Below are 24449 nucleotides of genomic sequence, written 5' to 3'. Positions count from 1 at the left end.
GGCGGGGGGCGTGTCCCGGCGGCGGCGATGGCGGCGGGGCTGTGCTGGCGGGCCGGGCTGCGCGCGGGGAGGCGGAGACTGTGAGTGACGGGCCGCGCGCGCGGGGCGGGGCCGCGGGACCCCCGCACCGCCCCCCCCCTTCCCCGCGCCCGGGGGTCTCCCCCCGATCCCCCGTGTCACTGAGGCGGGGCCGGCCGGGCCCGGGGCGGCGGGGCTGGCGCTCGGGCACCTGGAACGTGGGAATGGAAGTCCGTTTCCTGGTCTCGTGGAAAGTGTCCCTGCCCACGGCGGGGGAGTTGGAACGAGATGGTGTTCAAGGTCCCTTCAAACTATTCCATGTTTCCTCCAGTTACCAGAACATTGCCCTTTCCCGGTTGTCCGCTTCGGTGCAGCTCCTACACGGGGAGTGACCTTGGGTTCCTGCGCCCAGCCTTGGACAGAGCGGGCTCCTGACAGCCACCGTGCTCCATTTCCCGCAGGGGCTACCGGGGGGWAAGGCAGGCTGGATCCTCATCACACACCACACCGGTTGGCTTTCCCGGTTTTTAAGAGCATCGTGTGTCGCCTGCCCCATCTATGACCAGCATGAGTGGCGGTGTGGGCAGAGCGGGGCTGTCAGAAGCCCCCTCAGCGTCCCTCAGCCTGGGCCGTGGGAGCCCCCTGTGAGTGCGGGGCTCCCGTCTCGGCAGTGGCTGGATAAGGGAAGGTTATATAGCSACCAAAATCACCAGGTGCTTTCCCACAGGTGGCGGAATAGCTGTCAGGGATGGCACGGATTTAGGGCAGGATGCTGGGAAAAGCTCTGCTTTAAGCAGTGGATCTCCGTGCAAGATCAGGCTCCCTGATCAGGCTCCAGTGTCGTGTAAAACAAAGGCTCCGCCGCACCTTCCTCCTGGAACCCTGTGCAGGGTTGATGTCCCGCTTTGTGCCTGCAGGTGTGTGCCTGCCTGTTCCCGGCGGGCACACAGTGACTTCTGCCCGAGGGAGSGATTGTTGGGTCTGTGCCTACTTAAGGCCGGTTTTCAACAGCACTTCTAGAGGGAGAGCACATTTGTTGTAGTATTGATATTAGGAAGGCAATCAAGTGTTAATTCATTTTAATATAAATATTTAAAGCTTTAAATTCTTGCGTTCTCTGCTGAGACCTTGGTTCTGTAAATATTTTATAGCTGAGTGACAAAAACCGATGCGGTCTGTAAAACTGTAACATAGATGTTACTGTGAATATGCAATATTGATGCTGGTGTTCTTGGGGAGCCTCAGGGAYAGCTGGAGTGCTTTGTGCTGTGCTAGAGGCACTGTGAAGAGCCCAGAAAATCCATGTCAGTCATTCCTGCCCACAGTAAATGTCCTGCATAGCACCCAGTGCCATTTTTCCAGCCTRCCTCCTTCAGTGTACTTTTACCACCTATTTCTGGGGATGATGTATGCATGTGCATGCCTTTTTTTTTTTTTTCTCTTGTTTTCACTCCTTCCCCCCATATAAGTGCAGGATCATAGATGCCATGCCTTGCTTTTTCTGGTCATGAAGAATTTTTAATTCATACTGTGGGGGGAAGAGGAGTCTACACAATGTGAGGGCAGTTGGATGATCATATTTATATGTGCATGGCACCTGTTCAGGGCTGCAGAGGAGGCTGGCTGCATGCCTGTGGTGAGCTGCTGTCCCCCAGCTGTGGATCAGAAGGGGTTTCCTTGGATTGTGCTGCCATGGGTTGGGACATGGCTGTCAGGCATCACAATGCACTTGCTTGACTCCCAGAAGACACAGTTGCCTCCCTATGGAAGGATTTGCCTGCCCCTTGTCATCAGTGCTACTGTGGAGCCCAGGAGGCCACTGGGCAGGTGGAGACCACAGAATTTTGGACATCCAAGCTGTCAGAGACTACAGCAGGATGATGCATGAGGAGCCCTTGCTTACCTTTGAGCTAGGCAGACACAGGGCTGTGTGCAGTTGGGAGAGAAAATGCAGGGACGAGTTCAAATGTCAGCAATCAATGAACATGTTGGTTGGATTTAATTCCTGGTCTTTAGCAGGAATTGGCAGGTACCACTGGGTCCAGACTGTGGTGCCTGTGTGCTACAGAGCTCTGTGCCCTGCTGGGACTCTAGTTACAGCAGGTACCTCCGATGTGGTGCAGTGGCCTTTCCAGCTCTTCATGTGTATGCTGCTGCCCCCAAGAAGCTAGGGGGAAGCAGTGCTGCCTGGAAAAGGTGGATCAAGTATTTGTGTCGTTATCAGGCAGGTGAAATTTACAGTAACCAGAGCTGATTTTTGTTATTTGTGATGTTCCAGAGCCTGCTAGGCTCTCCCTGCCGGAGAAATATTTTTGTCTTTTTGGGAAAAGTTAAAAAAACCCTTCATCCAGCTGTTTTTCAGCAACAAATGCAGCTGTTTTTCCTGTTGTTCTCTCTTTGCTTGGTGATTATGCTGTAAGAGAAGAGCACTGCACTTGCAAGCACCGTCACCTGTTTGCCCTCAGCGAGCCAAGGGCACGTCAGCCTCACCCACATACAAGAGAGTTTCACTATGTGTATTCATTTACATGGTATATTCCCGGCGGATCCATACCCACATGCCTGTGCTAAATCAGTCAAAGGCAGCATCCACATCTCAGTGGAACGCTGTGGAGTGTGGAATGTACAGTGTGGGCATGTRGAGCCTGTCATGCCTGACACCAGCACGCCTGCTAGGAAAAAAGGAACGTGAGAAGAGAAATAACCCTATGTCAGATCTTCTTCAGAGACTGTGCTTATGTAATTTAAAATATCTAGCATTGGGAGTTTCTTCTCTCATCACCAATTGCCATTTTCCCTCCCAGGAATCCRCCACTGCTGTGTCTTGTGTTTCACACTCCAAGTTTGTGTCTGCTTGGCAAATTAGTGAAGATGTTTTTCATGRATCGGACACTGGAGGGTGCTAATGCAATGGGAGCTGAAATTGTTCTAGAAAATTAGAGGGTTCCCCTTTGTTAGTTGTGAAATAGTTTTATTCTTTGTTGCAGGGTTTAAATGGAAAGACATGAATCGTGGTCCTTACCAGCAGCTGATCCTGCTCGGCATGTGCAGAGCTGTGACCARGAATATCAATAAAGTGTTATGTCTGTGAGGGATTTCTTTCCTTAACCTCTATCAAAAAAAAAAAAAAATCACTCATTTTATGTTCTACACATTTTTAAGTGTGTCTTTCGAGATTATGGCCTCAGGGTGAAAATTATTTGAAAGTGTGACTTTCTAGTGATAAAAACACTTTATCTRGCAGAATTGTTGAGCCGTACGTGCAGTCTGCTTTTCTACAAGGTCACTTTGGTTCACCTAAACTAATATTGTTGTATTGCTAGTGAGGTGAGAACCTGATAGTAGCTCACGTTGGGGAGGGAAGGGACACCCTGAGCACCACTAATCAAGTCCTTGGCACTGAAATCCTTTCTCTGGGGATGGACTTGATGGAGCCTAAGTCTACCTTGAAACCATGGCCGTGTGTGCGGATGGAGCCTTCCGTCAGCCATCACTSCTAGACCAAGTGAAGCACATTACAAAACTGAGCCCTAGCTCTGTTGTTTCAAATTCACTSAAACATTTTTGGCAGGTTAAAGTTACATTGAGAGGTCTTCCATCGAAGAAGGTATTACCTGTTCACTCTGCTCCAACCTTCTCCTGAAGCAGGTCTCTGCTCTCCTCTGCCCTTGGCACAGGCGCAGGGCCAATATAAGCTCCCTGTTGTGCACTCTGGCAACTCCATAGTCAGCATTAAGGACTGTGAAACTGCCTGAGCCAGTTTTGATTCTGGCAGCAGCAGAGGTATGATGATGGATAATTAATGCTAATGAGAAGCAGGGTGCAAAGCTGAGCGTGTCCAGCTAATCATCACTGGCACCTCAACTGGGTCTGCTTAAAGCTGGCGTTCGTCTCGACAGTCCTGTGTGGTCCTGTACCTGCCTTTGCAAACTCATTACCCAGATGAAAGCTGGTATTTGTAAAATGTGTAAGCAAAAAGAACTGGGTACAAATACATCTTCCTTAGAAGCCTTTCTTGTTCAGTATRCATGGCGAATGAGTTCCTCCTCTGTCTCATTCCTTTTGCAAACGAATTGGGCTGTCCTCTCCTGGAAAATGTTGCTATCTTGCTTTATTATACTGGTCAGGTTTTATTCTCTCCCAAATGTTGTGGTTTGCTTATATATGGCTGGTTCAATTTTTTATTTCTTTTTAAAATATGCCTTTTTTTTCTGAATTCCTCCTGGAAGATGTGTATGAGCACTGGAGAAAGAGCCTGTGGATGAGGAGACCAGAATCTTGTGTTCTGATACCAGAGGGGRCGTGCTGTTCATCTTGTAAGCAGAAGCAGGACAGTTTCACAGCAAAGTTGCTTAGGTGTTTATCTGAAGCAGCAGAAATGCATCCAGTTGAAAGTTTACACTTCTTTTGCCAAGAGTTTTAGTCGCTTACTAGTAGAATGGGGTTATTAGGAGATGTGAGCAGAGAAACTTTGTAAAATCATTGTGCTAAGTAGYGGTACTGAAGACACTGCTTAAGGGTAGTCTAAGCACACAAATATAGTCTAAGTACACAAAAAGAGATCTGTTTTGACAGTGTTTTTGTCTTGTTTACCAGCTTTTTAGAGAAGACTGCTTCTTCCACCACACCTCTAYGCCTATGAGCCAGAGAGCCAGGGTGCACATCCTGGCGTCATTTTCAGAACCAGCRTGCCAGCTGTGCTGCCAAAAGGATTTGAATTTGTGCATTTTATGTAGATGGTGTCCTAACTAAGAGTGGGAGACCTTTCTCTGGGAGAGGTTAACAGACCTTCCACCAAACCTGTGTGTGTGATTGTGTTGAGTTTAAACACTGCCAACTGTAGGATGGCATCTTGAGGTACAATGCTGTCCCTTCTTGGTGGCCCTGCATGGGAAAGGAGGGTGTGTGTTGCCTTGGTGGGTGCTCCTTCCATTGTTGAGCTTTCACACATTTGTGCAGTATTTCTTGGCTAYGCATAAAGGCTGGGTAAGTGGGGTCCCTGGAGTTTTCATACCTGTTGGGGATATTGGGCTGCTGTACTTGAAGTCTCTTGTCTTAAGAGCTGTTCTGGCAGGTAAAAGCCCCTTGATGCTAAGAGCTTTGTAGGRTTTCTGCTGGTGAAGCTCTGTGTATCTCCTCCTGTCCTCTGCACATCATGTGAGCTTCTGCTGGTGTTTTCTCCTGGACCCSTTTCTCACACCTCCCTGAGTTCTAAGCCTCTTTGTTTGGAAAGGGGAAGTACTCAATTTGCCCTTATTTTGTCAGCCGAGCTGTGCATGGAGGAATTTCTTTAGCCACTGCCCTTTTCTGCACTTCCCTCTTCTGCCCTGCGAGGCTGAGGAGCACAGCAGGTCTGCAGAACTTCGACTGCAAGTGGGTCTGGAGGTCAGCTTGTGGTTACTTAGCCCCAGAATGCTGAACAAGTTCCCTTCATATTTTTTTCCCTTATTTTCCTGTTGGACCTATATTTACTTCTCAGGTCTCCGTGTGCCCTTTAAATCTCCCGGCATCATTGATGTAAGTAGGATTTGGCTSTCCCTGCGAAATGGCATTTCTGTGGCAGCCTGCCTTGCCTTCTCCAGCTCTTTGTGGGACAGGGCTGTCTGGTTGTCATTGGCTGCATGGCCAAACCCACCTTCTTCTCTGCCTTTTTAATTTAGAATGGTTGGCATCAGGGGCTCTGCAGCAATGAAAGGGGAATGATGAAACTTTGAAGAATTTGAGGCATAAAGCTGATCTCTAAATTTTAATGTACTCATTGCACTTAAACAGTTGATACATTTTATTATTGAGCATTCAGATGACCTAATTTCCCTTAGTACTGTACATTTAGCTTTATACATCTGCACCTAATTTGTAAAAAAGGACTTAATGAGAAACTTCAAACAGTTTAAATGTCAATTACAAAGAAAGCGAGGTTTTAAAGTTCCAGTAATCTGTCCATATTGGTCATCGAAACATGATCCCAGGTGGACGTTAATTCAAGACAGATGGCATTCCAAAGGCACAATTACAAAGAGCTTATATATTTTCAACACTAACAAGCTGTCACGCTATGTTGTAGCTACACTTCCAATACAGTATAAGCACAATTGCTGCTTTATCTGCTATGGACTTGGTAATAAAGGGGCTTGATTCCCCACTCTTGATATTGTCAGTGGGATTTTTGAGGGGGTGAACTAGAGAGCAGGGCTAGTTAGTGTGAATATCCTTCAATCGCTCGGTCTGTTGGGTTGGGGGCTTATGTTTGTTTTTATGGTTTTTGTTAAGTTGGTGAAATGCTCTTCAAAGAAATGAGAGGAAATATTGAATATGGGCATAACAAGACTAGCTCATCACAACTATATTTCTATTTCCTGGCAACATTCATTAACTTCAGCCTTATCAGCTGCTGGGCAATAGCTATGATGATTTGTTAAGACCCCCAACATCCTGGATGTTTTCAGTTAAAAAGTCATCTGAAAGCCTTTGGAATAATGCATGTTGCTTGGAAGACTGAAGTCCAAGGGATTAATAGTAGCTTGACTTGCAGTGGTGTAAATAGGCAGCAGCTTGGCTGCAGCCAGGCAGGAGGGCTACACCCTGGGAAAAAGGCAGTTGGAATTATTTTCAGATTTCTGAAAATATTCCTAGGTCCAAAGGCAGAGGTGGAAGAGCAAGGTCAAGGATGAAGCAAGGTCAAAGTAGTGTTTCCACTAGACTGAAGCATCAACATGTGGAGTAGTTGATCCAGTAGTAGGTGTCCCTGGCCGTGGCAAGGGGGTGGACTAGCTGGCTCTTAAAGGTCCCTTCCAACTCAAACTATTCTGTGTGGAAGATGGCAAGGTTTATTGTAGAAGGACAATGTTTGGTATCTAGTTAGCTGTTGAAGTGGGCAGTGATCCGTGAAACTGAATAATGAAAGTTAATTTGGCATAATTTCCACTGATTTTTTTGTTTGTTTCTTGAAACCAGGTCACTAAAATGCAWGACTTGCATGTCTATGACTAGACAGTGTTTTAATAGGCTTTAAAAATTCGGTGCTGTTAGCAGCAAGATTAATAATGCTCCCCAGGAAGGTTTTTAAGCTCCTATGGGCACGTGTGTCCTCTAAGAGGTGCTAAGAATTAAGAGCTTATATTTCTGCTTGTTTATCTACCTTTCATTGGAAAGTGGAGAAGGAAGCAGAAAGGCTAAGATGTTCATCCTCAGAAGGCAGGAATTAAATGGTGAGCTTACACTCTTTAATTTTTGTTTTTCATTAATGAATGTTGTAAATGTGTTTTCTAAAAGCATCTTACCTGGCTTCCATTTTTGAAAGACATGTAGGTGCTATTTGAAATATGCAGCTCACCAGCAAGTGAATTGGACTCCTGAGCCATGCTTGAAACAAAATACCAATTTTACCTACAGTTTTACTAGGTTTCCTGGTTTATGCAGTGGCATTTGCATGGCCCCTAGTAATTGTTTTTAGCAGGAAAAAAAATTCTAACAAAAATTAAAAACACGACTCAAAGCTCATTAGCACTGTATTTGGCATGCCATGAATCATTAAATCTTTACATAAATGCAGAAGTAATTTGTAACAAACAAAATCCTTTCTTTATTTGGAAATACTTTCTTTTGACTTTTTGTTCATACTACGAAGGTGCAGTATGTTTTCCAAACATTGGATATTATTCCCAGAATAAGGACAAAAGCAACCAATGTTTCAATTAAATATTATCTATAATCCTTGAGTGTCAGATATACTTAGTAGTGATAAGTGAAAAAGTATTAGGTGAAAAAAAGACAAATAAATGCTTAGATAGAGTCTTTTAAACTTTTTTTTAACCTAAATTTGATACTAATGTGTGTTGTTCTCAAGTGGTTTCCCCTTGGATTTTTTCAGTGCTTATCAGGGGAACATACTGAAGTCTTTTTATTTAGATCAGGCTTYGTTTTGAGAGTTAACTAATTGTTCAAGTCCAAGTGGGAAACATTCTTGCACCTGGAAAATTAGGAAAGTAAAAGATGTCCGCATCCTTTCCCTGGTGGTTCTTCACCTGCGAATTTGAGCTGTAGCGGTAATAAAAGTTTTGTGGACCTCATTTTATGTGAGATCATTAAGCGACAGGAGAATTCAGGACTAGCTGCCCTTCATAATTCAGGACACTGAAAGGTGCCATTTATAAGCTCAAAGTGCCTGCAGGAAGGCAAAACAGGCTTGTAAAACCCATGCTCCAAACCCTGAAAGGGARCTGGTTTGTACTGCTGGTTGCAGCATTAGAGTGGCAAAATTGCAAAGCTGGTGGGGATTTGGTTTTAAAAAATGGAAAAACACCTGCCTCAAATATTTCATGTAATAACTTGAGTTTTCACAATTCTTGTTTTGATATCTCTTTTGTCAAAAACAAYGCCAGAAACATCCCAGGCAATCATCCCTATAAAAACCTTAGCAGTTGAACTGCCCAGCTATTGGACTTACTGTCTTCCCTGTTATAGCCCACTGTTTTGCTGAGCTGTTAATTTGGCTATAAAAYAAGTTTGTCCTGACTTTTAAATAATATTTTGCAACTGGTGACCTTTGCCCATGATGTGGGCCAGGCATTTTGTAGGGAGAGCTCTTGCCTCCTTATTGCTTGAGAAGGAGTAGCAGYGTGCACAACAATTCAAAGGGTGTGATATGGAGACACACCATTGTGACAGCTCTGAACAGGCAATGTAATCTGCAGAAGCCACAGTATGCTGCAGCTTTATGGGCTTAGAAAGCCTGAAAGGCAGCCCAAGGAAACACTGAACCCAGTGTTCATTCTCAGAGCGGGTACTGCTTTCCTTACCTGCTCCCSTGTCAATCTTCAAATAAGAGCTGCAGCCAGCATTTTAAAGTTCATGACCAAAATGTAACAATTGCTCCCTGGGATGAGGCATCCGTATCCATAATCTAAAATGGCTGTGGTTGAACTCTTCTAGTCAGGCCAGTGTAAGCCAACTGTTCATGGCCATGTTAATGTCCTGTGATTGAAGATACCTGGGTGCCCATGTGCACCATCAGAGCCCAGATGCCAGGGGAGACAAGAGATGAGTGCACATGAAGTCTACCTGCAGTGTCTTTGCTTTGTTATCTGGATTAGTTCCCTTCCTGCCTGCTTATGCACACCAATTCCAGCAGCTTCTGGCTGTGCAGTGTGGTATCCAGCCTGTCATCCCTCTTCACGTGGATCACGTAAGAGCCAGTGGAGAGGCTACRCTTKGGAAGCACATCGGGATTATTCCRTTTTCTGACWCYGCTTTTGTCACCTGGATTGATGTGYTCAGGGCCCCAGACACTGCGCTGAGCTCCGTGTGACCCCAGGCCTTTGCAGGGCTGACTGTAGGACTCAAGCCTTTGTGTCTACTATTAAAGGGCAATTATGTGACTGTTTATGTTAGGGCCAAGTGCTTTCCTGCCTGTGGACATGCTGTTACTTGACAAAATTTAGTATTTTTTTCATTTATGATCCAAATGTGATGAATATACTTACCTGAGGACCTTATTCTGCATAAATGGCTTGGATGCTTTCAGCCACCACTCAGATTTCTGCAGGGGGGACAGGAGTCAGGTTTTTCTGAYTCTCTGTAGGCATATATCCATGGCAGTATTCCTATTATTTCTGTATTTCCTTTGTGAAGGACACAAGGTTTCTAGATGGCATGTCGTCAGTATATTTTTTTATGGGGGAATTTATTGTTCAATTTCTCTAACTTGTAGTACATTTCTAAGTTCTGTGGGCTCCTTTATTTAGGCTTTATATGAATGSAGGTTTTGTGAGCTTAGTGCCTTAACCATTGACTTGTTTTGTTAAATCTCTASTGATACTAAAGCACTGAAAGTGCTTCGGGCTGGGGCAGCACCAAAGAGTGACTGCAACGTACTAGAAATATAAAATCTGTTTTCTTACTGGGTTTTTTTGAGAAGTTGATAGATGTGAAAACCATTTAACAGTTGGGKTTTTTTYCCCTTTCCTGTTAAGTTAAGCTACTGAGGAAATCTTCCTACTGCTTCATGCTGCAATATGTCAGAAACACCGTTATGTTATAGTTGCATCATTATCTAAAGGAAAAATTGAGTGTGGGTTTGAAGTCGACAAGTGATGAAAGTAGCCCTGAGGTTGTCAATTAGAAAGCCAAGGCCTGGAACTGATAAGTTAATGGTCAGTTCCCTTCACACCCCCTCGCTTTGTTGCCTGCTCCCGCCTCATCCTGCAGCAGCTTTGGAACTGATTGGAACTAAAATAAAACACTTCCATTACTTTGTGTCCCAAAATTTATCTCACTGATCCGATTCACCTAAAGTCTTGGCTGGTTGTGTTCTTAGTATGGACAGATGGTTAAATGAAGAGATATGAGATGTAGCAGATAGAAAATACAAACTCAGAATCATCCCCCTTCTTCTTTTTTTTTTTTCTTTAATTGTTCATTTTTGTTTAAATGTTGAACTGTTAACATTGTTGTTTCAGACCATCCTCCTGCAGTACACACTGCAAATTTAGCAGCAGTGCATAATTTTAACTTCTACTGTATGTTTGTTTGCACGTTTTAAAACCTGAAGCTAAATGGGAGCCAGTTGGAACCCATGTGTGCCTGCTAAAGGCAGAGGGCAACACGTGCAGTTTTTCTTGAAGGGAAATGCTGGTTACCAAAGTTTATGATATAATGTCATATAATACAAAGTGTTTCTATTTTGCTTGGGCAGGAGGGAGCTGTGTTGCCATTTCTCCTGGGGAAAACATGAGTTTAGATAAATAGATAAATTATGGAAAACAACAAACAGGATTTATTCAGATTATAATCATTCTGGGTGTTCTGTGTAACAATAGTAAGTGCATGAAAAGAGCTTTAAAATAGCATCAGAAGTAGATATAATTCAAATAGGCATTGTGCAAAACAAATCATGTAATTCATATTCAGTTTTTCAGCATCTGTTGAATAATTAAAAAAAAATTTAGTTGCTACTTACCTGTCACAATCCAATGAAATYGTGCTCTGAGCATGGACTGCTGCTCTGGAGTCCCTCTCTCCTCCAACCAGATTTCAAACCATGGAGTAAATATTTTTCAAGCTTAATACCCAGGAAAAGAGATGTRACATTGTATGAACTCAGCATGGGGTGGAGTTTTCTCCTGATGTGCCAGCTCTGCCCAAGACCCACAGGGTTGAACTTTTCCAGTGCTTCCCCGCAGAAGCAGTGCAGAAGAGGTAGTACATGATTTTCCAAAGGCAAATGTTCCTTCTGTGCCCTACTTTAACTTACTCCTTGAGATACATGTTTCACAGTACCAATAAATAATGAAAATATGCAATGACATTTTTAATTAGAGGCTTTGTTTTCTTACACATTGTGACGCTGGTGTTTCTAGAGTTACAGGATAACTTCCTGTGGTGGTCTGTTGCAGGAGAGGTTATCTCAAGATGAAGAGCACGTATCTAGTTTAGCCTGGCTGGTTCAGATATCACACCTCCCAGAAAGCATAATTTTGCAGTTTCCTCCTAAGATGATCCTTTCCTTGGACTGCAGTTTTGTCTTTGCAGGAATCTTCTCAAGTTATTTTTTGAATGAATTTTTGAAAGTTAATAGTGTTGGGTAAACAAAGCTCTTATCTTTCTGCATTTTTCTTCTCTTATTCTCTTTCATACAATTTTACCAGTCAGCCCAGCAGGACTGTTGTGCAAGGTACATCCACATGCTGTAAGGAAGATAGAGCCAGTAAATGCTCTACAAAAGGCAGACTGATGCCAAAAATCTCTTTTCAGTGGGTTGCTGCAGGATGTTAGGCTCTGCTCCTGTGGGATTTTTTCCCCTCCCCCTTTGTGTCTGCTGTTGGTTAACTGTGTTCTCTCACCCATGACACTCTTTCAGCTTGAGAGTCCCTCTCTGGCCATGTGTTTCTTTTCTTGTGTCATGCTTTAAGCACATCTGTGTCTTTCAKTGTGGATGGTTCAATACATGTGCTGTTTGCTCACCAGTTTACACCAGTTGCTTGCACAGCACATGAAGTAGAGCATGCTGAACAGTGCCCWTCTTAGAGTTAAGGCTATGGTGCCCTGCAGAGAGGGTACAGATTGAATTGGTCTTTGTCCCCATTTCCCTAAGAGGAAGAGTCTCATTTTAGGAGGAAAAGTTTCTTGTCTGCAAGGCTGGATCCACATAAACTCTGGCTCTCTAGAAGTTTGGTTGCATTGGATTATGTCTGTCTGAAGATAGGGAAGCCTGGTGTCAAGAGCTTTTGATGCTACAGACCTTTCTAAGGCTAAAAATAAAAGGGGCTCCTTTCCACTGACATACTTCACCTTCTCTGACAAACAGAACCTGAGTAGGACTCCTTCCTTCCTGAATAAGTGCTCTCAAGCCCAAAGCTCTTGCCCCATTTCACATTTATCTGGCCAGATAAATGTTGGAAAGAAATGAAAACGACTTAGCAAAAAGCTGTGTGGTGTTTCCCAACATTTTTTCATTCTGATAAGGAACCTTAAAATAGGGAAAATCTTGTCTAGATTCAGTAATTTGGAATGAATGTTTTATACAACAAATTAAAAAAAATTAAAAAAAGAAATGAAAAGGAAAGGAAAACACAGTGACACATCCAGGGTGTGAAAGTTGACTTGGCGTTTCCAGATTTGTAATTTCTAAGACAAAATTGAAGTGCTCTGTTGTCATTATGCAGTCACAATGGATTTCCTTTGAGTACGTCTGAAATGATACAGAGCTCAGTTAAGTCAACCTTGTCTTTAATGTCAGTATCATCATCTAAGACACATGCCATTGGCAGCATGTCTTCCCACAGAAACTCAGCACTGSTGTTCCTGAACAAGATAAACCAGAAAATTAATGTGCTCTCAAAGGATTGCATTTCTTTGGGCACTTTTCCCTTGTGTATTTTTTATCAGCTTTGACCATTTTTGCCTGGAAAATGCTCTATTAACCTGAAAACACAGAATCTACAGAATCTACAAAACAAAAATACAGACTGATAGTTTAGGTTTGTTATTGTAATCTATGACTGTATAAAATGACATTGATTATGCAGTGGTAATGGCAGAATTAAATGGTTTTGAACCTAAGTGTAAACTTGCGGGGGCAAACCAGCAACCATTTGGGCCTTTCTGGTACTGTAGACTGCAAATACATTGGGAAGCCTTGATTTCAGAGATAGGAATACTCACCCYTTGCCTGACTGATGTGTTGCAATGCCTGACAAGGTCTGCAGTGTGGAGAGTGGTGTCTGCAGGATGTCTTCACTCCACAGCCACGAAGGGAATTAGTTTAGAAAAGAAAGACATTGAAAATTTTAACACTTCAGATACTGCCAGCTTCTTTTACAGACCACTTTCAGCCTGTTTACAAATGAAAAAAATTATGTTCTGGCATTTTAATATAAAATGCATGAGATGTAGGTTTTGCTGTTTTCTGCCACCAGTAATCGTATTGCTGGCATATTCCTTCATTAAAAAAAAAAAAAGTGGAACTAAATGATAAGCAGAAAGCTGAACCCTGAGTCAATGAGATGGCAACAACTTYGTGATCAAGAAATAAATAAGAAAAGCAGGTTTTAAAATTTATGCTGAATGTATTTATTCTTAAAAATATGCCTATTAAAATGATGGAAAGTGCTAAGCTTACTGAAATCTGTTTAACTAACACACACACACACATATAATGTACCCCCACCCCCAGACAAAATAGAAACAGTGCTTCCAGGTTGTGGATCGAACCATTCAGCTGATGAAAGTCAAAATCTAAACTCTGGAAACCCTAAGTCTTTGAAGTATTGTGTTGGCTTTTGAGATCAATAGCCTCCTCTGCAAGTACCAAGAGAATATTTTCTTCAATATATTCAATTAGCTCAGTTAAATGACTAATTTATTCAAACTTGACCAATTGGGAGTTGAAAGAAGCAGGAAAGCTTGTTCTTCTCTACCAATCTGTGAATAAAAGCTAATTATGAGAGGATTAGATTTGTTAATACTACAATATTGGAGGATATTAAGACCAAATACTAGATTGGTGCTAATTCTAGCTAATACCAAGTTATTTTAATAAATCAATTTTTAAATCTAATCACAATTTTTTACAGGTCTAACCTCTTTCAGATAGTGCTATGTAAGCAATAAACTGTCTCCCTACATTTTAAATTGCATTCCAGTTTGTTTCTACTCAAAGAAACATAAATTATAAGTAAACACAAAGAGATCAACTAGTAAATAAGAATTGTGCCATACATGATTTTCTAATGAAAACAGTAAAATTTATCTGAAAAATTGTATAATGAGGTATAGAAAAGTTTAAATATATATCAGCAGAGCTACTCTGTCCTTCTGGCTAGCAATAAGAAGTGCCAAATTTAGTGTAAAAGCTATATTTAGTTACAAAGCAACATACTTTAGTGGTTACAAACTGAGAATTAACCTTTCTCCAAGAAAAGAACTAAAACCTTTACGTGGGGAAACATGATTCAAATTAATTATCTAACTGTAGGTTTCCCATTTGGTAGTTTAGTTTATTTTTAAGAAAAGTATCCTGAAAGATTTAATCCTGCTGAAAGTCATAGATAACTGAAATACCTACACATGAACATAAACATCAGTGCAGACTTGACATAAGGATTCATAAATTCAGCCAAGAATGTGATGTCAAGAAAATGTGAGGATACAATTTTTCAGTGCTGTCCATAAACATTTGGTACATGGGACACCCCACAATGAAATTTAATTACCTCTTCTGCTGGTAGGATCACGAGAAAAACCTTGCTTCAGGCACCAGCAGAATGAGGTATGGAGGACAGGATTGAGTGTCTCGGTCATCACRCCTTTGCGACAGGGACACTGCTGAGTCCTGCTGCCTTTGGTCCATGGTGCTGAGTTTCTGAGAGGTGGTGCTCCTCCAGCAACTTATTTGACAATGTGGCTGGCTGGCTCTTCCTCACCTCTTCCTGCAGAGCARCAGAGACCAGTGCTTGGTGCAGTGCTGCCAGACCAAGAAGCAATCTCAGGGTGCTCCAGCACCCCATTTGTGTACYTGCTGTTGTGTGCCTGGGTGGTTTCTTCACATTTTAAGCTCTGATGAACATGGGTTCCTCATCTTCAGCAGGACCATAAGACAGCTGTGTGATTTAGAAGTAGCACACTAGTAAGTAGAAAAGGAATTTATGACTRAACATTTTGCTGGGTATAATGAGCTGTTTCTCCAGCTCCCCATCTTCCCCAAGGTTATTGCCCAAGGTAGCCCTGTATGGGTCCTGAGCCTCCAGGAGCCTCCTGTTGTTGACAAGCYTGGGAGAGGATTTTTCTGGCCACCCAGCCCAGTGTTCACTGCTGGAGGCACAACATTGCAGYAATGATGAGTGTGTAAGAGATGAAAAGCCCAGATGATCATGCTTGCATCCCCAAAATCATTCCGATGAACAGGCGGAATGATTAGTTTATCCCAGCCTCTGTTCTTCTCTGCAGTCTCCCTTAGCGGGCTCTGGGATCCACAACCCTGCTTGGGCATTCACCGTGACAGYGAGGAGGCTTTACATCTTCATTCAGCTGTAACCGGCAGTGTAAAGGGTGCTTGGATAAAGGCTGTGTGTTACCTGCCCTGTGTGTCTGCCCAGGCTCCAGATTTTTAAATATGCTATTATTTCTTTGCAGTCCCTTTCAAGTGAAAATCCACATTTTGCCATCTCTCCCTCAAATGCATCCACTGTGAAATTCATCTCAGTATTTAGGTTTCTCCAGACCCATTTTCAATACAACTTGGACCTTGTTTTTTTTTTCTGTGATGTTTCTAAAACTGGCAGAAGAAGAACTTTTTTTTAAGCCTGCATATGCTGCAAAGAGTATTTTAAAATAAAGACTTGTTTTTTTTTTTAAATCTGTAAGCATGTTTAATGCTTGTATAAGGTGCCAGATTTTAATTACAGTTGGCATTTATAAGTGTGGTGCTGGCAATGGCAACCATATTGCTGAAAAAAGGCATAAATTTTGACACTGGCAATATGGGAACCCAGCATATGAGACTGTAAACCTCATTGCTTTCTGTTTTAATATGCTGCTTTAAGGGAGGACTTTTAACGGTTAATATTTAACTAGAACATTTAGGGTTCAATATAAAGTTGTTCTAATTTCAAACTATTTTGTAATTTAGGTCCTATCAAAGATCAGCTTAGGTAATAACTTTCTATTAAATAGCCTTTAAATAAGCATGCTTAAAGTAGGGAAAATAAGATGCTTCATTACAAGAAATGAGGTTGGCATCTACCAGGTTTTCCATTAAGTTCCAGGTCACAGACAAATAAAGGAAGTATGTTAGAAAAAAAAACCTTTTTAAAAATAATTAGGGAGATGTCTGTTTTGTTCACCAGATGGAAAATCAGTAGTTGTGGGTGGTCTGTGCTGGATGGGGCATCTCACAATTGGCAGAACTATGCCTTTAACTTTTAAAGTCCTGGGACAAAATGTGAAAGTAATTGACTGTTCCGAATGCACTCTCTCTGGATACCTAGCATGCTTTTAAAACCAAGATTTGGTGAGTTTCTGACTTTTTTTCGCTGAGAATGCTCAAGCTGTTGTGTCTAGTATTAGGCCAATTGGTTATATTTTTGGTAGCTGTTTAGTGGGGCTGTTGTCTTTTGTGTTTATGCCTGCGTGTGCCTGGACCTGTGTGTGCACAATTGAAATGGCGCAGCTTTACAATTCTTCATTAACACAAGATTTTCGTAATATTGTCAGTGTTTGTTGTGTTCAGGGTATATATAACTGTTGGTTAACATTATTTGTTCCTTTCCTCTAGTTCATTCMATTTTAAGGAATTTAAATCTATCTATTTGCCAACATACGAAAGAAAACAAAGTTGCAACCTCATTTTCACAAAAAAGAAGAAAATTCCTGGTTTAAAATAATTCAGGCATTTGCAAAAGTATGAAAAATACATAGTAGTGGGTTGTTTGTTTGTTTTTTTTAAYGTGAGTAAATAAATCCAAATGTGCATGTGTGGATAGTATGTGTAGGATATGCATATTAAACTGTAATCTATGAACATATTAGAATCTTCGTGCTGGAGTTTGTAACTTTGTTTGCTGTTTCAGAACTCATATTTTATCATTTCAGATTAATTTGAGAAAACAGTATTTTGAATGAGGAAGTTGGGTTAGAAAATCCTTTTATTCACATTAAGAATAACAGATTTTATCTGAACTGCCATAAGAATGTATTCTGTTCAGTGGTGACCTTTCAAAGAATGAGACAGAACCCATTTATGTCATAGGAGGCAATTGCTTTATATTTACCTTACTCTACAGACAATTTTTTGCAGTTATCTATATGAATGGTCACAGAGAATTGTATGTGTGYGTTATATCTATATTGTAGCTTGTGTTAAACTGATCCCCACACTTATTATGTAGAAGCATTCTTGAAGATAAGTGAGGCACTCAACTTAGTGCCTTCTTTGTAAAATCCCTTTTGCTATGCATGACATGTACTCTCTATTTTTTTCCTTGCAGTAAATKATAAAGCTTTTTTCTTTCCATGAATCTCCTTCCAAGAAAACACATACAGCCTAATAACACTCGCCTTGAGGACTGTGCATTGCCTCYACTACAAAGCCGTGTTTTCATTGAAGAGATAATTATAATATGGTTTAATGTTCTTGTCAACCCTGAAACACTGTCCYTAAAGAGTGCTATTCTGGTGGATGTCTTTTTGAAGAGCTGAATGTGGCTAAGGGAACATACACATAGCCACACACTTTTCTGATAAACCAGGACACATTTTTAATACAATAAATGCTGTGTAAACAGAATTACATGTTTTCTAAGATCCTAATTCAAAGCTGCATSCACCACCACAGACTCCACTGTTAAAAAATACAGAGAATTTTCTTGAATTTATTTATTTTACTTTCTTCTTTCCCCATTCCMTATCATATTTATGGACTTTAAATCCATGTGAGAACATAAACTCATAATAATAATTAAAATGTTTTAATATGCTTTGAGGCACAGACTTCAGATGAGTAAAAAAACCCAAACTGGAACACAAATGGTTCTTCCCAGGCAACAAACACACTTGGCTGTTGATATGCTGTAATTTTCTGCTTTACTTAGTAAAAACAGCAATTACTTATTTGTTCCATATCCCCCCCCAGCACAGATGCTCCTCAGTCTGTCCATTTTCCGAGCACCAAGCAGGCTGCGTGCGCGCGGGGACGTGCGTGCCTGCGCTGTAGCGCGGCACAGGGCAGGTTTTCTCCCTGCATGCTGTACTGCTGGCAGCATTTATTTTATTATAGCTGGTTTGGATGCTGGTTTGCCACCAGCCCAAGACAATGGTGTGCTGGAAGCAGCCKGGGCTGGGAAGGTCTCACTTTTAGCTGTCTCTCCTACCAAAGGCAAACATTTCCAGGTGCAGCTTGGCAAAGCGTCCAGCTGACCTTGCACAGCGGTTCAAGGACAGATGAAAACTGGACAGTCACACCAGTTAAGGCTGAAGTCTATTTGAACAAATCCTTAACGTCGTTTTTTTGCTGTATTGTCTTTTGTGGTGGTCTGGTGTTTGTGAACAGTGTCTGCTGCTACTAAAAGCAACGCAGTCCAAAGCAAAAAGGCTTTGAGGGAAATGAAATCACAGGGTGGCTGAAGGCACTGCAAAATTCCCCTTGGCTTCAGGCTGTCTGGCATTTCCCCCTTGGGTTTTGTTGCACAGTTAAAGGTTGATACACCACAAAAAGTACCTATGACCAAAAAAAAAAAACCCCAAAAAGCCAAGGACAACACAATTCTCTCACTCCTCATATGACTGTTGGTGCATGTGAGAAACACTGTGGCTCAGCACAATGCAACCTGCCGCTGAATCAGGTGCCTGGGATATTGAATTTAATACCTTTTTTTTTTTAAAGCTACTGTTAAATGAGGAAAATGAGAGAATACATTAATTAATTTAAAGGCATTTTATTAGGTATTTAATTAGCATAATGCTGGAGAGGTAGTATAAAAGRAACACAATCCCTGGCAAAAGTGTGTAATTTGAATCTTCATTGCAGTCATCTCATCATTAGCAATCAATTTGCTTGCTCTGAAGCCAATGGGATTTATTTCTTTTCCTTTGAGGAGGAATTACAAAGTAAGGCCTAAATTAATATTGAAACTAATCTCTCTAGAGAAACTTTTCACTGCAAAAACTTCCKCAACAAGCAAGTGTTAAAACGTTTATGCTGCATAGTTTAAAAATATCCTGGAGATTTTCCCCCACAGGGTTATATGTTCAAGACAGGAAGAATAAGCAAGTGTTTCTGGCAGAATTAACATTTTACTGTCATGACAAATATGTTTTGGTTTCCCCACCATTTTTCTTTCATTTTTTTGGTGGAAGGAAAAAATAGCCAAAAATTACAAAATCTTAGTTAATGAACGTAGATGCAAAGTGGCACAAAAGGAAATGAAAAATGCCATTTTCCCATTGGCCCTTCTTTTCATAGCTTTGAATTTGTTGCTACACACTATTTTTAGAATTTGTTTTTACAAGATACAGTGTGTTCCCACCTGATCTATTTTATGCACATAGGCATTTAACATTTTGAYGGATTTTGCTTAATTTAAGTCTTGGGTTTGGGTTGTTTTAGGGTTTTTTCCCTAAACTACCCTTTTTCTTTTTTAAACAGAAAACTCATTGTGGGATTAAATACCTGGCAAAAACATACTGGACTTTTCCAAGAGATTAATATACATTAGTTTGGTAATTATGCTTCCTCTTTTTAAAAATTTCTTTTCAGGCTATATACCAAATTTATTTTAAAATTTTGGTTGTTTGTTTTATCTATGATGATGTCACATATAAATCCACTGTCACATTAGATGCTGCTGTAGTCACAGATAGGGCTTGGTGATTTCTGTCCAACAAACAAGTACTTTTATTACTCTGTGTCCTCRCAAATTTCCCTTTCTGAGAATGACTGTGTGGAGGGATACTTCCTTCTAGCCACTTTTGCACAGTCCTCCTCCTGATGCCCAGAAGCACTCTTGCCAAGGCAAATGTTCCTGCTCTGCTCTTAACATATCCTTAATATTCCACTCACCTTTTCCGTGGACTCTTGCAGACAAGGCATTGTTAAGCTCTAAATGCTCTCAATGCTTTAAATAAAGTAATCTTGATTTTCAGTGTCTAACGTTTGTGAAGGCACTTAATTTCCAGTTCACATCCAAATATTGATATGGAGAGAGCAACAGTATGGAAGACTGCATTATTGAATGTTGATGACTGAATCTGGTTTAAGTGTGTAAACAGTCTCTGTTCAAATTTCCTCTGGAAATTCCCATTGGCTGCACACTATTGTTGTGAAATGTTAAGCTGATTCACTAATGTTTTCTTGCCTTCTAAAAGACTGGAGCAAAATTTTGCTGAAGTTCTCTTTTGATATTATTATTTTCTTTTATGTTTCTGGCATTCTTTCAGCCTCTGCACTTCTCTGCACACAGCATTCTTAGAAGTGTTATTTTATAAGGGGAGATGGCAAAGTCTTGCAACAACTCAAAGTAACTTCATTAAGGCTGGAGAGTAAAATATTCAGGAATTAGGAAATGTCAAAATTAAGATAGCTGGTGGAGTTAAATTCAGCTTCCCCGCATGTTTGCTTTGATAGCATAGTCTTTTAAAATCAAGATCATACATGCACAGGACCCCTGCCTCAGCTAGTGAACAGGATGGATGATGCTGAGTTAATGAGCAGTTATTCAATATTTTGTTTTCTCCTAATTTTTCAATGTGTAGCCCTAGGCCTTATTTACTGCACACTATTGAAACCCTGCTGTGAAGACAGAATTGKTAATTTCCTTATGAGCTTTTCTATGGCACTTATTGCTATAAATATCTGAATGCTTAACAAACATTAATTAATTTATCTTCAGAAAACCCTCACGATAAAAGGGCTGGTATTACTTCTGTTTTACAAATAGGGAGCTGAGGCGTACAGAGATGAGAGTCATGAATGTCCCATAAATTTGGGTACTCTGTTGCCAGCTTACAGTTACAGAAGTAGAGATGTCTCTTCACATACACTCTTCTACTTTTGAACGTTCAAATAAAATTAATTCTGTGTCAAGTAGAAACTTCTAAAGAGACTCACAGAGCATCATGGCCATTGAGTTCACTACACATGAGAAGAGGAATAAATACTTCTCTTCTAAATAAGCAGGAAATCACCCAAACCTAGRCAAGGGGAAGTACTGCAGAATACCATTCCTTAAATCACAGCCTTTTCATTGATTTAGATCCTTACTGTGGRTTTCAGGAAAGTGGTTTCTTCCTCTCAAGATTCAGAACTCTTAGCCATTTATATTAGAGTCACTTATCTAAACTCCTGCATCCAAAAACAGTTTGGAATTTGACTTGATTAGGCAGGACCCTTCTAGAAGAGGACAGAAACAAAAATGTTGACAGGGGTGTCCTCTTACTTTAGAAATTGCTTAGTGATAAGAAGCAATGGCATGAGATCATTCCTATTTTTGAGGTTATTCAAGCCTGTATTTTCAAAACACTGCTTTAACTAGTAATGGGTTAAACCATGACTTTCTAGATGAATAGGTAGGGGCATTCACTTGGTAGGGGGCAGACCCAGTTTCCATCCTTGCTCCAATTAGTTATCAAAGTAATTGGTATTTATTAAATATTGGTTACAGTAAGAAAGAAAGTAGTTTTTGGCTTGAGTCTCATAAACTGTCCTCGGAGGTCATGCTTGGGCTTCTGTACACCCCTCAGATGCAGTGAACATGTAACTTCATGCCAGCGAGCWGCGCTTCTGCACTGTGTCCGCCAGGAAGGGCAAGACCTTAAAAAACCTTAAAATGAACACACAAACAAAGAAAAAACCTCTCATATTCCTACAGACAATAATCTTCCTTATCAGTCATGATTAAGGTCTGTCCCATAAAACATCTCTGCGGGAATATATTATTGAAGACAATTTCATAAACTGTGTGCCCTGAGGGCTGAATTTGGATTAAATGGAAAAGTCAAACTGGCTATTTCCTAACTTTCYGTTAGTTTACCTCACAGTCTTTTCAGTAGTAGTTTAGTGGGGTTTTTGCACATTGTGAAGAGGAGATTTTAGCATTTAGAATGATACTGGACTGCACATGGTTTGTCAGCATAGCTTCTGAGCTAGAGAGCACCAAGCTATGGGGGCCAAYGTGCAGGTAGTGCTGCAGTATTTCACTGACCAAAATGCATATGGCACCAAGATATTAGGCACTGATATGCTGCTGATGTCCTCTGCACAGGTGTTTCATTTCCTCAGCGTAGTCCGAGGTCACTGAGCCACTGCCCCTGCCACTTTTGTCCCCRGAGCAGTCAGTACTAGGCGCTCTCTGTGGGGTGGGACGTTGCCATGCTGCTTCCTCAGCACAGGGCCAGGGCAGGCAGACAGGAGCCTTGTCCTCCTGAGAGCAGGGGACAGAAAACAAGACCACAGGGAGAAGAAGGAAACAGGGCTTACAGTGCCCTTTCAGGGCCACTCGCTCCTGCAGCTTTTTGTTGCAATGCCTGAGCCCCTACTATGAGCAAATCACGGGAGCCAGAGTCACACTTACCTAGCAATTGGATTGTAGTTGATGGAGCTATGACACTTTTTCTGGATTTTTTCTTTTGGGGATCTCTGCAACTAAAGATGCCCAAGTGCAGCAGAGCTATTTCAGGTGATGCGATGCTTTCTGCTGCAGAAGAACCTCACTCTCTAAAATTGCCTGTTATCAGCAGTTCTCAAAACTTTAGCCTGAAGTGGACATGTATACCTGATATTTCCTGTACCTGCTTACAKGAGAGTACATCTGAAAATGAGAACTACATGGCAGCTTAGGCTACAACATGATCTTACTGCAGCCCACTTCCATGAGGGAAGCTGAATGTGGAGAATGGTGTTGCTGTGCTAATGGAGAAACAAAACCTTCTGCAGGCTTTGTGGAGAAAAATGCCTGTTTTTCAATTCTGCTTAGAATGCAGATTCCAGACATTTAGAACAATGAATTCAAGCTGAAAGCAAGCAGATACCCCTCTCCGGTGCTTAGGTGCAGAGCTCACTAGATGTGGAGTTTGAGGGTTTTGATAACAGAAAGACCAACGTTGCTAATACAGACCCCCTGCTACTGGAACACCAGAGTGTTGGCTTAACAAATTAGCACACAAGAAATCTGCAATTGCAGAAAAACTTGGGTATCATGATTGTAACAATTGTTTACATCTTTCTACAGCAAAAAGGCTGTTTAATCATGTTGAATTACAACCTCATGTTCAGATAGTGGGCTGTCACATYATTGTCTTTGTGAAGATGAGTTGTCACTTCTCTGATCTAGGTTGCTCTCACAACAAAGAGGCACTAAGCCTTTCTGTTTGAATTAGAAGGAACAGAGGAATTTCATTTGGTGCTAGGCTGTACAACAGTTTCCCTAAAGTTGAGCCTTTACTAATTGGTAGTGAAATGAAAATTAATCTGTGTGAGAGAAGGGAATTCACAGCTCAATTTTAATTATTRCAGAGAAAGTAAGCAAAACTGTGCTTGGGCTGTGCAAAAGCGTGGCCTAGGAKTGAAATGCTGAGCTCGAGCTTGTTAACTGGAACTGATGTTCTGGAACAGCAGCTGGTAGCTAGGTCATCGCTGTGCACTTTGGAGCCATGCTGGTTGAGTGTGGCACTGCTCCCCATCTCACTGCCACTCCAGGAGAGGCGATGGCTCCTGTAGGTCTGCCTGGAAAAGTTCGATACGCACTAATGGGGCTCACGGGGGCACTCACGCAGCCCCTTCCCACCAGCGCGGCAGTGGAGGCAATCACATCTGGCCCCTGGGTGATCCCAGGCACCCCAGGCTGATGCCATCCTGGGCTAGGTTCAGAAGAGGATGTCTGCCTGCAGCCTTCAATCACCAAAAGCAGTAGGTGTCCTGCTAGCAGAGGTTTTATGGCCTTTGCTTAGCACAGAGCTCCCTGGAAGGCATTTCATAGTCCTCTTACCCTCTCCGTAGCTGAACTGCATAGCCTTTCCTCCCACATGGGTACTCAGTCAGTGGAAACACATACCTCATCACAACACAAGTGTATTTTAATATGTTCTCCATGAAGAGCAAATTCATCCTCTGCCTCACATGCTATATCTCTACTAAGCACCCATTTAGATAACTTTCAAGCTGATTGAAAAACATAAAGCAAAGTATCCAGGGTTTTGTAAAAGGACACTTTTTCCCTCTTAGTATTTCTGTTGTTTAAAGAAAAAGTAATGGATTTCTTTCCTTTTGTTTATCCTTCTTTCCTTGTTCTTCCCTTCTTTTCCTGTTTTCCTATTTCCTTTTTGTATTAGCTGCCTTTTTGAAAACAGAGGGYCAATGAAACAAAAACAATAGATTAGGCTGTGCCTATATTTGCCTCCCAATTTTGACTGGAATAGCAAAATAGCTTTGACAGTGGGTTTGG

At 41.6% G+C, this 24449-nt stretch overlaps 1 protein-coding gene across 2 annotated transcripts in view; it reads left to right on the top strand.

Moving 5' to 3' along the window:
• The first annotated feature begins 10 nt into the window (after positions 1-10).
• The window catches only part of CLYBL (citramalyl-CoA lyase), a 167071-nt gene continuing 142632 nt past the window's right edge, over positions 11-24449 (top strand). For both annotated transcript variants that reach the window (XM_057366180.1, XM_057366179.1), the window contains exon 1: positions 11-80. In XM_057366180.1, the coding sequence (XP_057222163.1) occupies positions 28-80 (53 nt within the window). In that variant the 5' untranslated portion in view covers positions 11-27. The remainder of the gene's footprint in view (positions 81-24449) is intronic.

The sequence above is a fragment of the Malurus melanocephalus genome, unplaced genomic scaffold, assembly GCF_030028575.1.
Source record: "Malurus melanocephalus ecotype Western Australia unplaced genomic scaffold, MMel_1.1 scaffold_61, whole genome shotgun sequence".
In the NCBI taxonomy this organism is placed as follows: Eukaryota; Metazoa; Chordata; class Aves; order Passeriformes; family Maluridae; genus Malurus; species Malurus melanocephalus.
Note: the sequence above shows the minus strand (reverse complement) of the source record. Positions and strands in the feature narration are given on the sequence as shown.